At 37.0% G+C, this 14579-nt stretch overlaps 1 protein-coding gene across 13 annotated transcripts in view; it reads right to left on the bottom strand.

The window, feature by feature from the left end:
* Positions 1-14579, bottom strand: part of CTBP1 (C-terminal binding protein 1) — a 245339-nt gene that overhangs the window by 32993 nt on the left and 197767 nt on the right. For 5 of the 13 annotated variants that reach the window (XM_050896635.1, XM_050896636.1, XM_050896634.1 and 2 more), the window contains one exon: positions 7555-7709. In XM_050896635.1, coding sequence (XP_050752592.1) covers positions 7555-7709 — 155 coding nt within the window. Of the gene's footprint in view, positions 1-7554; positions 7723-11143; positions 11361-12866; positions 12956-14579 lie in introns of those variants that run through there. The other 8 variants (XM_050896638.1, XM_050896641.1, XM_050896639.1 and 5 more) reach the window with 4 other exon arrangements.

Genomic DNA, 14579 nt, shown 5'->3' on the forward strand with positions numbered 1-14579 from the left:
AATACTATATAAATATTTCATACAAACATAACCAAACTTACTTGCAGGCTCCTGAAAACACCCTCTCTAAAAACCTATATATCCACACACTGTATAAACCACATATATATACACGTGACATATATGATAGCGTATTTCTAGTCTTTTTAAAATATACTATTGAAAAATATATACATATACATACAAATACACACACAACTATATAAATAACCTGCATAGCCTATAGCAAACTTCCTTTTAAAAACTATATTGAAGCCAGTCTTTCAAACCTGGGATTTACTGACAATTATATGCAGTTTAATGAAAGAAGTAAATTTGAGAATATAGACTCTGAAAACACTTTTACTAAATAAAAGGCTTTGGTGAAAAATCTTTAACAGGAGTTCTGCATGTTAACTTGTATGTTCTATTAATAAGGCTGAATTGTGTTCCATTTCAGTTCAAGTCTATCAGATGCTACGATGGATTGAACATCTATACCAAAGGATCATTATGTCATGAAAGTCACTTGATGACAACGCATCAACCCACGCAACTCTGTCTCAAAAAACCTGTAAATAATCACCAGCAATTTTCAAGCCCCAATGATCCTTAGTAAAACCTGGCACTGGGAAATGAAATAAAAAGCTACTTGATAACGAACTATATTATACTCTGTCTGTAAGATTGATATATGCTGCTTGCTGGGTACAGCAGCACTTCCATTCTGCTCTTTAAAGGGTATTAGTTCAGGAGACACTGGCAGCCTGCCCCTTCCTGTAATGCTGCGCTTGACCTATAATATTGCCACTGGCAAATCTGACAGATGTTGGCAGAAGGGTCATTCAATACAAACACTGATTTTGTATACATCCTTACTGTGACAGCTGTATGTTAACTACCTTGTTGTATAATGCGGTGTAACAAAAGTTTTTAGGATTTCCTTTTGTTAATTTTTTCAAAGTCTTTCATAAGGAATCTGATCCAAGGCTCATTCAGTTTCAGTAAATTTACAAGGTTTTGGATCAGCTCCGAGCTGACAACTTATTCCCAAGTATACATTACTGTTTAGAACAAGGCGGCTTCCTTTCAATCTATATTCTTTGAGAATTTAATTTTGATGGAAAACTAAAATGCTGCAACTGCTTCATGAATATAAACAGCACTGATGGTACAAATGCAAGATTGAAGCTTTACTGCTAAACAAAGAAGACTCTGAAGCTGGAAAAATTATCTTACTTAACCATTGATATAACAGGAACAAATCAAAGACTCAGCTGAACAACAGCACCATTCTTGATTTGTTTGTATCAGTTTCAAAACATTTGTTGCATTATGAAAGCTCTTCAGCTCTTCTTTGAAACAGTCTTAGATAAAACTGTAATGACTGGAACTGTTTCTACATTTAATTCCTATGTAAAAGTGCAATTGAAAAATTTCAAGTCCCACGCCGTTGAATAGGAAGTTCAGCTTTTAAATTTTTTTAACTAAAAATATGGAAATGTAGTATCCCTGTGAAGATGGTTTTGTGCTATTATAACAGGAGTCAAGGGATCTGATACATTCTAACTTAACTCAATCACTTATAAGGCTGGAGCATAGGTTTACCAGACAGACAATTTTCCCACTTCCAACCAAGTAGCCTATTCTCTTTAATGTTCTGGTGAACTGGGTATCTGCATGAAGCAGTAAATCCAGTCAAAAACACACCCATTTTTTTTCTTCTAGCTGATTTGAGACAAGATGTAGGAAACCACATAATTAGAGAAAGACAGAATGAGAAGATGTACACAGCTTCAAACAAACTCTTGACTTCTTTCCAGCCTATACGTTTTGCTTTAAAGATCATTCCTAATCAGCTGTGCTTCCTGTCTTTTTCATTTGGGTTTGCAAGGATCACTTTATTTTCTCTCTGCTTGGCCGAGATACCTATTATCAGATCTTGCACATTATGTTTACTTTTAGCCCTTTGGAGCAACACAGCACACTCCATGTTACAGAATATACAGCAGAAGTCACGAAGCCCAAAGAGTAAAGAAATTGAACTCCAAAAATCTTAGGCAACACAAAGACCTCAAGGGTGTGCTTGAGTCTGTGATGCCTTTGAAGGTACAGAAGTAGAAGGAAGGAGCAATACTGCAGAAATCAGAAGTGCTGGGTAGGCTGCCAAGGAGCCAGGAAAAGCAGTAAACCGTGAATGGCACTGAAAGGAGAGGGACTGGGGAAAAAAGAGGGGGGTAGACAACAGAGCATGAGACAGTGAAAAAAGCAAGTCGACCTGGAATGAGGATGTAAGCAAGCAAATTATTTTTAAATATTTTTTTCGATGAGCACCTATATTTTTGGCAGACCAAACCAAAACACCATGTACGTTTTGAGGCAGTCTGAGATGGTTACTGAAAAGACTGATATACACATGATTAACTGTAAAATAAAACCAATTTAAACAGAGTGTGTAACTTTTACTGACAGCAATATGATCTCTATTAAGAAAGAAATTTAACCACCAAAATCTTAAGGTAATTTTTACCCTAAATGATAGGATGCAGTGAACCCAGTCCCCAGTTATCCCATGATATAGTTTCACAAATGTAATGCTCAACTTCACACACCCATACGCAACATCTACAATAAAACAGAACTTAGGATTCAAAGCATAAACATATATATTGCAACCTTTCAGACTGGCTTGAAAACAAATCACTTTTTCTAGGGCGGGTGAGGAAAAAAAAAAAAAAATCAGTAAAACCTTACACATGAGTAATTTCTGAAGTGTAAAAAATGTCCTCTAACTACAAAGTTATTTCAAAACCTTGGGTCACTCTCAGTAAATGTCAGTATTCACTTAAGCACTGGCAGCCTGATTTTGAAAAGGAAGGAAACGTATCTTCGCCATCGAACTTGCCTTCCAAAGCAGCAGCACGGGGAATGAACGCTTTGACCTGAGATGAAGCAGAGTTCTAATACATATTATTATTTACTTGTGACCTTAAACAAGTTACTTATTTTCCATACTTTAATTTCCTCAGCCATAAAAAGAGAATGCCAGAGTTCATTTGTCATAGGGAAATTGCTACAGAACTGCAACTCAGGCATTACCCAATTTGGAGAAAATTTTCTTCAATTAGCACACATAGTAAGGTATAATAGTATTTGCTAACGTCCTGCTTTTGACCCTGTATACAAATGGCATTCAAATCCTCATTTCTTTTCCTCCTTTCTGTATGTGTTAAAATCTTTCAGCCTTCTTGCTTCTCGGTGAAAAAATATCTAGCTTGTGCTTTGCTGTCTCGCAAACTACTACAAATTCCCCTTTTCCACTCTATTTCCTTTGTTGCCTAGCCATCTTAAAAGACAGTATTTTAAACCATCATCCTGTCCCTGAAACCTTCTCATGACCAGCAGAAATCCCTTCTCCAGATTCCAAAACGTCTACTCCTCAAACGCCGGCTTCTCACACCCCTGTGATCGAGGCTCCGCAACTGTGCAAGCTGAATTTATACTGGTTCTTACTTTCTTAGCCACCCCTTTGTAGTCTTTCACTCCTTTCTTCCTCATCCGATTCTCAGTTCATGTCTGTCTTTTTTTTTTCATTACATTCATCTACAGCCACTCATCTGTGTGTATCAAATGTCAATCACCTCTTTCAAACTCCATCCTAAATTTCCCAGTCTCTGGCCTGCCTCCTGTAACTTCATCCTATCTAAATGTATCTGTATCTGCTACCCTATTAGATTCAGTATCTCTTCTTAAACACAAGAAATACATGAAAGAAAAACTAAATCTCTCCTGCTTTCAGCAAGCTCTTCTCAACACTAAACCTCTTCCTGATTTTCAGTCATCTCTTCTTTCACAATGGGGAACAGTCTTTTGCAAATTAACATCCATTACCAAAATCTGTATTTTAATTAACAGGACATCATCATTTAGTATCGGCAGGAATGTGCATTCATAAATACATGAACATTTTAGATACTGCTTTAAATATGCAACTTCTGATTTTAAAACTTTTCCTGAAAACAATTTTATATTTAGTAAAGCACCATTCCCAAATAAGGTATTACACAAGCAGTACTAAAATACAGGTATTTCTCTACTATAACTCTAAAGATGTGCGGAAAATAGCCATTGTTCACTGCAGATGAACAGTGAACACTTTTCAAATGGAAGTGAACAGTGCTCAACACTTCATAAAATGATCTATTAGTCTATGTTAAAGTAATACAACAATATGATAATGAATTAAGGTTTGTGATTTTTGTTGCAAAAATCTATTACCTGGCAGAACAGTGGTACTTTGCAAACCCAAACGTTTTAGGACTGCATCATCCTTTGGACTAGTGAAAATTTGTATTATGGCAGTGTACTGGTAGCTAGTGAAAATACATTTTCCAGATATATTACTGAGTTCACTGAGAATTAATTATTTCGGTATAATAAAAAGCAAAGGATGCTACTTTAGTATAACCCACTAAATACAACACTCTTGTGAAGATCAACAACAGATTACCTGTGTTACTCATCAGTTATTTAAATGCTTTTCCAAAGCTACAACTGGAGATACACACACTGACTTTCAGTATCAAGATCTGAAAAGTTCATTTACCACACCCCACTGGCAACAAAAAATATTGAGTGTTTCTAAGGCAAGGCATTCATGTCACACAGGAATGCCCCAGTCTTGATGCATCGGAAGTAAATGATGTTGCTTTCAGTAAGCAAAGCTAGAACTATACAGGTGGTGCAGCTGTCAATGTTATAGTGTTCACCTGAAGAGCAGACTGCCATTATCTACTAAAAAAAGTGAAACAGCATTTGTATCACTTATTCTCCATGTGTTTTAGTCCTTGTAAATGGAATCCAGCTATTTCATGTATTAAACTTCTGACAGTGGTGTGAGATAGGAAAACAGTAAGATTAAATCAACTTTTCAACATGATTAAAAAGAAATACAAAGAAATAAGGCATTATATCACATTTTAATTCTCAATATACAGAAAGATAAAAGGGAATTGAGAGAAAAAAGCTTGGGTTGAATATTTCTCTAAATTAAAAAATAAAGTATTATACTTAGATTATTATTGCCTTTGAACCTTACAAATTAAGCTTTTTTTAATTAAAAAAACCCCAAAACAACAGTATCCATTTCTATGCCTCTCCAATTACCAATGAAGACAAAGAAGTTTTCACTTCTTTGCATCTGTTCTCAAGTTAGTTACTTTTAGGTTCTCATTCACCGCCACAATATTGAACAGTCTTAGCTGGATGCACAGCAAAAACACTGGTCATTTTCAACAGCTGTTAAAGAGAAGGTTGAAATTAGCCTTAGGTTTTGGTAAAACCTTACTGTTTCAAAATAGAATGTCACAACAAAATAGAAGTTCAGGTTTTTATGCTATCCCATTGACCATCCACTGTAAAGATGGTCTTCTATATGACAGCATAAACTCATTAAAAAAGACATGAGATCAGAACTATAATAATGTCAACTCTGAATCTAGCTTATAATTCAAGAATCATTTAAAAGAATAGTTTTAACTATCCTGTGAGACACAAGTAATGAACTGAGAAAAAGGGTGTTTGGAATGCAGATTATTTCCTAGTAGGAACAATTTTATTTTTTTTCCATTTTCCTACTCACATTATAATTTTATTGTATTTAAAACACAGCTGAACAAAATGAGGTAGTGATATTAAGCTAGTACTGATGCGGCAGAAAACCACCTTAAATATCACTCTTGACTACTGTTCTGACAACGGCCTATTCCTGTGCGGGGAGCGGGGCAGAAGGGTAACCAGCAGACACATCCACCAAAGAACTACACACAGGGCTTCAGAGGAAGGGTCGTCTCTTGTGTTTGCCTGAACCATGAGAACTGGCAGTTCTAGTTTGCTGTGTTGATTCAGCATACAACTCTTCAGTCTTATTTTTATTGTTTAAAAAAAGAAAAAGACACAAGGAAAATAAAACCCTACCACTTACAAATTTTGAAAGTTTTAACAATGAAAATGTTTTTTCCAGAATAAAAATATTTTTCTTAAGAAATAACAAGCTGAATGGTTGATTGACGGGTTCTCACCAGGAAGATGCTAACATGAAATGGACTACAGAAAATGAGATTTATTCACCTGATAACAGAAGGGAAGTTAGTATTGGTATTATTTTCAAGTAGCTGGCTTTGCAAGAAAGTCATCAAAGAAAAGATTAAATCTTTCATCATCTACAGAGACTTTAAAATGTTTAACAATGCTATAGATTACAAGAAATGAAAAGTAAATAAACAATTAAACCAGTTATGAATTCAAAATAGTGAAAAGCTTCTGAAAACCTGTCACAAACCCAAGCGCTGCTATAATTAGTGTAGGACAAGTCTAACAAGGTATCTGTAGAGAACCAAGAATACTGGTGCAATTCAGTTCAGCTGACGCAACTCCTTAACACCTGAATCACACTCAGCAGTATACAGTACCATACGCACAAAAGTGGATACAGACACTTACCTAACAAGCTTTTAAGTTAATACTTGGATCTGTACTTGTCTATCATGGATCTTTGCTGGAGAAGAAGAAAATAAATTCCTGTGGAAGGGCCCCCTGATTGCCCTCCTCTGCACTTGGCTCCTCCTCTGCTGTCATATTTATTACATTTTTTACCTCCATAGAAGCTGTAAGCCCCGGTGTCATCCTTTATCAGGTGAAGGAATATTTGGCATTTAAGGCTTACTCTACTAGCCAACAACTTCACCAAAATTAATTCTACCTCTACAGAAATTTGGATGTGAAAAGGTTCTATTGCTGTCTAGAGAGCAGCAAGGATTTGAAGTAGACATGAGGCCTTCATGCTGAAAGAAGTCTCTGAAGAGAAAATGTAGGTGCACGGGCTAGCTGTCTCCCTTGGCTATCATCACAAAAAAATGGGTATCCCTCTAAGAAAATGAGAAAACCTTTGACAACATTAAGAACCACTAGCTGTTTTACAGCTCCCAAACCACCAGGAAGGGCGCGAACTTCTGGAATAACATACAGTTAGAATATTTTTTTGAATTCATTTTCTAAATAAATTTTGGGTTAGCGTTTGTTTTGAAACTCTTCTGCAGTGTCAATATTCAGTGCACAAGGCCTCCTAACCCGATTTGCAGAATTCCTTGGCTAAACAGAGAAGTTTGAGAGTTCCTCACATGGCCAATCCAATACTGAGATTTGGCTTTCCAGCTGAAGGCTGAGCAACAGTGTTTCCAAGAAGAATTTCAAAATATCATATAATAATATGATTTTCCCACATGTAACTCTCTCCATGAATCTAATTCAGTAGGTAAGCACATGGACAACATCCAGTCAAAGATACACTGCACAAAAGCATACTTCAACACAGACATTTTCATCTTTGTTTCCTCATCATGTTTCATCACTTATTGGAAACAACCAGTAACTCACTCACTAAGGTAATCAACCCATTAACTAACTAAAATGCAACAGCTAAACACATCGTCATAGCTAACACAATGCTGTATCTGTTCATGATCATGAAAATATTTGCATTTTCTAAAACACTTCAATTATACCTCTAAATATTACCTTTTCGTGAATTTCTTGTGTAGACTGAGCATCACAAAATGCCACTGTGGCTACATCCTTCAGAATAGGCATTTCTACTGTACAATCCCTGCCATCCAGCAACGCTACCAAAGGGCGCGGGTGCATGGGCCCGTTCATGATCGGAGGTCGAATGCCTACGAAGAAACAGAGAAGACTTGTTATTCAAGCCGTGCAAATGTAATAAAAAAAATAGGTTATAGCTAGTCTGTTTATTCTGATGGCAGAAAAAGATTTCAATGACTGAAGCTAGTAAAACTGGAACAAGTTTACAGTCAGCAATCAACCAAACACAGAAGACCTAAGAAAAAAATGCCATAGAGGTTCAGGAGGCTGAACAATGGAAGATGGATAAAACCACGAAGGGAACAGTATATTTGTTTTTTAAAGATACATCCTTACTGCACTATTAAGAAGTGTCTGTGCGATCTTATCCAAGGTTTATGTTTTGATTGGTTTCCACACCTTTGTGAGCTCTAGACAGAGTGAGAAATATCTTGTCCAGGCTTGTAAGAGTGTAGCTTATGGAATATCATAAGCAACTCAGTGAGGATTTGATTTACATATATTGAATTTACATCAATTTACATATATGATGATGATCTGCTGAGACCAAAATTTAACTGAAAAAAGCCTACAACAGCAAAATTTTGAATTTACTGAAGATCCAATGTCCAAGTGTACAGGCTAATTGCTGATCTATGTAGATCTGCTTAGACTTAAAAGTTTTACAAAACAATTCTGTATGGCTTAGTCAAACAAACACATCATACTTAATCCACCATTGAAAACTTACAAAATATGAATAAAATGTTCCTCCCTAAATCAACATCATGCTTGGAACATTGTAGAGTGACAAAGAAATACACATTAAATATCTGGGGAAGGAAAATCAGTTGAAAGTGCGGACTTCATTTATATCCTCTTTATGGAGTCTTAAAATGAAAAGTAATCCTTATAACAAGATATTTAGAGAGCATCTTTTTAACAGTATAGATGCTATAAATACACTAAGTACTCAAGGGAATAATATTAAACCATTACATTTACACAAAAGTAGTTAAGCGTGGAGGGGGGGGAAGGGACTTACTGCAGAGATAAGGAAAAGCAAAAACAAGAATAAAGTACATGATTTTTTCCTCTTTTAAAATAAGTAGTTTTAAACACTGCGAAGTGAAGCAGGCTAGATATTTCTTGTATGCAAATTTCAACAACATATTTTTGTTGCAGTGTGAATTTAAAAACATTGCTCATTGCTCGATAATACAAGTTAGTCCAACATTAATGCAAAAGACTGAAGTTCCCCAGCCTCCTTCTACAAGCAATCCCTGCATCTTAAGTCCCAGCCTGTATCAAAAAGCAAGCCCTGAAAGACTGTCATCTGTATTTTAAGTGGATGGAAAATTAGTGGAATCCCATTTGTACAAGATACCTGGTGAAGAAGAAGAGCTGCTGGGAAAAGAGGTCTTCACAAGTCAACAGAAGCAGCATATTGCGTCCCCACTGGGACCAAGCTCAGGCCTGGGGCTGAAGGAGTACAGCTAAGGAGAGTGTTACCCTCACAGTCTCAACTGTCCAGCCTGCACCCATAAATTTCATGTTGGCCCCTAACCAAGGCAGGATGATAGGCCAGCCCTACTACAATCTGGCATTTAAGTTCTTTACCTATTCAAACAGTTTTTATACTTGAAGAAGACAGAACAAGAGTCACTACATTTGGTTCTTTTCTGTTCTAGTTCCAGCGTCTCCCAACAACTGATGATGCCAATGGACTGACTCTGCAGTACTCTCACCATAGCAGACAGGCGTTCAGATGTGAAAAGTATTCACCAGCAAAGTTCTCCACGGGTACAACACCCATGACAACTATTCGCTGTTGTAAAGCCATCAATTCCTAACCTCTATTGTGACAGACATGCTTAGAAATACTTCTGGTACACAGATTCTTTCAGTAATATCCAGCCACCAAAATTAAATGGAAGCCTTTTTAATATCATTTTCAAAAATCGTGCATCTTGCTAACTTACTATTGCTACCTGTTTGAACCAGAAATGGCCACATAACCTTCACACAGTCATTTTTAGTAAATAAACCACACACTAATAATGTGGTACAGAACACAAACACTACATGAATACACAATGTAAAGCTACATAGTCATCCAGCAAATAATTACTATCCTTTAATGGGAACTTAATTATAAAGCCCCACATTAGATTTACTTAGAAACACCCTAAAATAAAGCATGTTATAGACATGTTCATGTTTCTTTCAAAATAGCATATGTAATAGCTTTAATAAAATGCAATTATGTCTTGAAACAAATGTAAAAATGACATTGCAAGTCCTATTCACATTGTGCAGAATAATTGTGCTCGTTTTACAACTGAAATGTTATGGTCATCGTCTTAATTGTCAGTCCAGCAAAGCCAGGATTTCAATGACAAGTTTGAATCCCAGCTAAAATAAAATTAAAAAAAGAAAACAGAGCTTTGATACTGAAGTTGTTGAAGATGAATGAGGAAAAATAGGGCACAGCTCATTTCCTTAAAGCTACAACTAAAGCACCTCTGTCAACAGAAGAGCACACACAGTCCAAACAGGTAACAGAAGATGAGATTAAAAACTGTCACTTTTAAGAATCGCTTTTCTGACTAGAGCTGTATAGGAAAAACATAAAATACAGTATCACAAAACACAACTCTTTAAAACAATGATTCCTCTAAAATACGTAAAGGTGTGGTCTGTTTTCCCCTTACCCCAGTGTAACTATTGATTTTAACTACATTACTTGTGTCTAATGTTGGTGCTAAGTGGCATGCCAGACCAAGCCCCAAAGGATAGAAATGAAAGTCAGAAAAACAACTAGAAGGATAAACCCTCCCTGAGAGAATCTCAGACTTTGTTAAGAGTCCCCAGAACTCAAATACGTCCAGTGACCTTGACCACGAAAACCCTACAAACCTTTGCTTGCCAAAATCCCTTCTGAACTTCAGCATAGACTTCCTGTTGCACAATCTTTCTGCATAAATACCGTATCACTGAATGGCAGACAGTAACTCAACACTTAAGTAAACTTACAGTAACTTAATCACAGTGGCAGTCACTATTTAAAGTTTACATTTGGAAAGACACAGTTTCACTATGAATCAGACCCCTTTGAACAAAAAACTACTTCTTCCACCATTTAGATACGTTCTGCCTGTTTCTTATCTAGAAATGTCATACTGCACCATGTGTTTGGCGTTGCAGCAGACCCTTGGAGTGGCAGGATAAAGCAATGTGTATTTAAGAGCAGTATTTTCCATGCCTACATTAACAGTAATTCATGCAACTCGGTGCCAGAAAGGAATAACTGTAAACCGGTCAAAAGTGACATTCAACACCACAAACGTGAAACTAATTTAAAAAAATAATTTCACTTAGCTGGCTTATTTAAGTATCTGGTATAGCATTTCACATAACACAGATAACAAAAATTATACCATCCACCCCCACATCCTAGAACCTTTGTTATGGGAAAACAATCTCATTTTATCCTAACTTGAGACTTTCAGGAACCCCTACCAACCTGACATTTCTTAATCTGAGCTTGATTTCCAGGGTCATGAATTCGATTTCTCAATGCTTTACAATCTTCAGTATTCTGAGGCAAAATAGCAGCCTGTCATTCGATCCTCATTTCCATGTCTTTAATTTTTCTTGCAGCCTCCTGTAATCTTGAACCAAAGCTTTTAAACTTCTTATCCACTGCAACCTCTGTAGCCTGGATGGTGTTCAAATTTTTACTAAAAATTAAACACAAACAATACATTAAAACAACATTAAGGGTCTGACTTGTGCTCACAGAAGCCAGGAAACTCAAAGTTAAAGCTTCTCACTGCATCTGTACCCTTCCCCCTTTCGCTGCTGGCTTTCCACCACACCTGCTGTGCTGCCAGGGGCCATTCACATACCAGGGAAAGCAGCGGGCTGTTAAGACACACACGGCACCTTGCGCAGGACAGCAGGTGTATCGTAAATAGACGTACCTGGAACAGTCGGCACCACTCAGGCGGCAAACGTTTTGCCTAGGTGAGCAGGGACCTGAGGATAGTGTGTGATCTCCAATACCACCCGTGCTGGAGAGCCAAGCGCTCCAGTGAGTACTGGAGATGGAGTGAGAAGCCTTAACTCTGAGCTTGCTGGTTTTGTTGGGTATAAGTCAGGCCCTTAAGGTTATCTAAATGTATTTGGGGGCGGGGGGGGGGGGAGGAAGTTTCCCATGACAGCTCTAATCCAGCTATTAATTTGGGGTTTTTTTTCCTCCAATATGGAAATAATCTGGTGGTGAAGCTCTTGCCCCAGTAACAGCTACCGTGCCAGTGACTGCTGGAATTTTTCTAAAATAGTACCAGGTATAATGTGCACACACAGACAGACAGAGCAGTTGTCCATATGTAGCAGCTATTCAGCATGTGGCTAACAGAAGAGTGCCTTTTCAGAGCTGCAATTTGGACTAGCTGCTCTTAGAAAAAAAGTATCAAAACCTTATTCTAGTCCAGCTTTTACGGAAAAAAAATCTTGGAAATTTAAAAAGCAGCTTTCAGCTGCAGAACCCGACAGGAGGCCAGCCCCATGCGCAAGCATTTCAAATGACTGTGGGTCTCACAAACAAGAGGACTAACGAATTTATCATCCAGCTTTGTAACCAGAACAGGAGAGGAAGGGTCGTGAATTATTACCTCCGTACCTCTGGCAGCACGGGGACTTACAAATTATCAGACCAACCTTAGCATGAGGTGTATTTTTTTAAACTGGAAAGAAAAAGAGCTACCTATGTGGGCTAGTTTCCTCCCCCCTCCCAAATCCTACCTGCACCTCCTGTCACTCCTGAAACAAAGGTGTATCTTTGTGTGCTACGCTCCAAGGGGGAGAGTTGAAGCCAATACCATTAGGCATACTCACAACTAGAGGATAAGAAAGCTCTCCCTGACATACTCTAGGCTGTTATAATGTATTTTAAACCTTTTGTAAAACAACCTTTTATGTTACGAACTGACAGTAACTAAAGTGATCACACTGCACAAATAATAGAGATCTCAAAGTAGGCTGTCACCATTTGCTGACATTAGAAAACATACCAAAATGCAGTAAGGTAAGCTATTAAGATTAATGATTATTAACAATGTCATTTTCACATTTTCCTGCTGATGATTAATATAACATCATTAGGATCAAAAATGTCTCAAATAAGGCATACATATTAAAAGTAAAGGACATTGTCAGGTTTGTAGGCCCAAAATTTGACCTACCTTTCATTTTCTTAAATCTGTTTGCAAAGTCCATGTAATTCTTTAAATGTGTTTTTCTTTTTTCAAAACAAATGCTTCAATTCTTTTTTCTGAAAAATACATCAATGCCAAAAAGCACAACACTTATCAGTAACCCTATAATGACAAACCAATATGCACATGAAATGGAGGACAGCAGGCTAGCAAAGGAGAGTTTTCATTTTCATGTTTCTGGGGATTCTTACAAGTGCAAAGATCAAATAGGCAGGAAAACTCCCTTGACAATGTCCTTTTAAAAGAATCTGTCCTACAAAACTTCCCTTATGCACTGTAAAATGTCAAAGTGATTTAAGTTTTTAACAAAAGGCAAACTACTGAAAAACCTAATCAATGTTTACAAAAACAAGACCTGAAAATGACAGGTTGGACATTCAACTAATTTACAATCTTGCACATGTAACATGAGACTAATCCCCTGTGGCATTTACCTTTACTTTATATTCTTACCTAGGCTGTAAATTCGGTCAAGGCTGTCACTTATTTACCATAAGCTCCCCAAAAAATTTACATGTTTTTTAAAAATAAATGCTAATATTAATTCAAGTAAAGAATGAGTTGTCAAAACAAACAAAAAATATCCCACTCATAACATGAACACAGAAGCTGTTATGAATTAGATTTGCCAACATGCACTATTAAAATTCCTAGAAACGCCATACTTTAAAAACATATTTTAAGGTTCCTGACACATCATGCATTTTTAAATTTCGGACTTTGTTTTGGTAGTCTCACTGTTTTGTACACCGTGACCTCAAGCGACATTTAGATTCAAGGTAGAGCAAAACTCTAAAAGCAGTCAAGTAGAAAGAAACTTTAAAATACAATGCAGGTACACAGATCAGTAAAATGGATGCAAGAAAAAAAGAGTGCTTACCAGCCTTCAGTATTTTGATATTCAGCATATTTAGAAGCTGAATATGCAATGTAAAAATCTCCTGATTTCACCAGAATCAGAGCCAACACCTTTTGCTACCACCTTTAATACGAGCAGGATACAATCTCCCATGATTTGGGATGTGGGATGGGGGGGATATTTTTGAATAAAGAACACTAACAAGGGCATGTACAAAAAGGTGACAGTTATCCTCTGAAGCCTGAATTACTTAGCAGATTAAATTTAATTTCATTCCATTCTTTTCTTTTCTCATTCAGTGTTTCTAACTATGCTTCCTAAGATTTTAGGAACCTGCTGCAAGTCTTTTTGAAATTAATTGGAACAATCCCAAACTGATTTTCAAAGGAACAAGATCTGGACTTCACAATATACATACAAGAGAAAACTAAGCGTAAGCTTCACTTAAAGCATATGTGCACTCTCTATTGAAGTCTACAGGGCTCAGAGGTTAATGCTAAGCACACTGAAACTTTACTGGAAGAGCACAGCTGATGAATACTGTTGCAGCCTATGCTTTTTATTTACCCAAACTCAGTAAAAACAAGCCATCTTCCTTCTTTTCTTTTTAATTTGCAAGAGACCAAGAAAAATAAAAGTGGTTTCCGGCGCTGTGTTGACCCAATGATGTGCAGAGCAGTCACACCCACTTATATCCTCTTGCTAATTGCAAAGACTGAAATACACCCAGCCGCTCTCCAGGACATTCACAGCTCATTCCCCTACACAAAATAGATAACCAACACCACTACTATGTAATTATCACCCTGGTTCATAGACTT

This window comes from Gymnogyps californianus, chromosome 4 (assembly GCF_018139145.2).
Source record: "Gymnogyps californianus isolate 813 chromosome 4, ASM1813914v2, whole genome shotgun sequence".
NCBI lineage: Eukaryota > Metazoa > Chordata > Aves > Accipitriformes > Cathartidae > Gymnogyps > Gymnogyps californianus.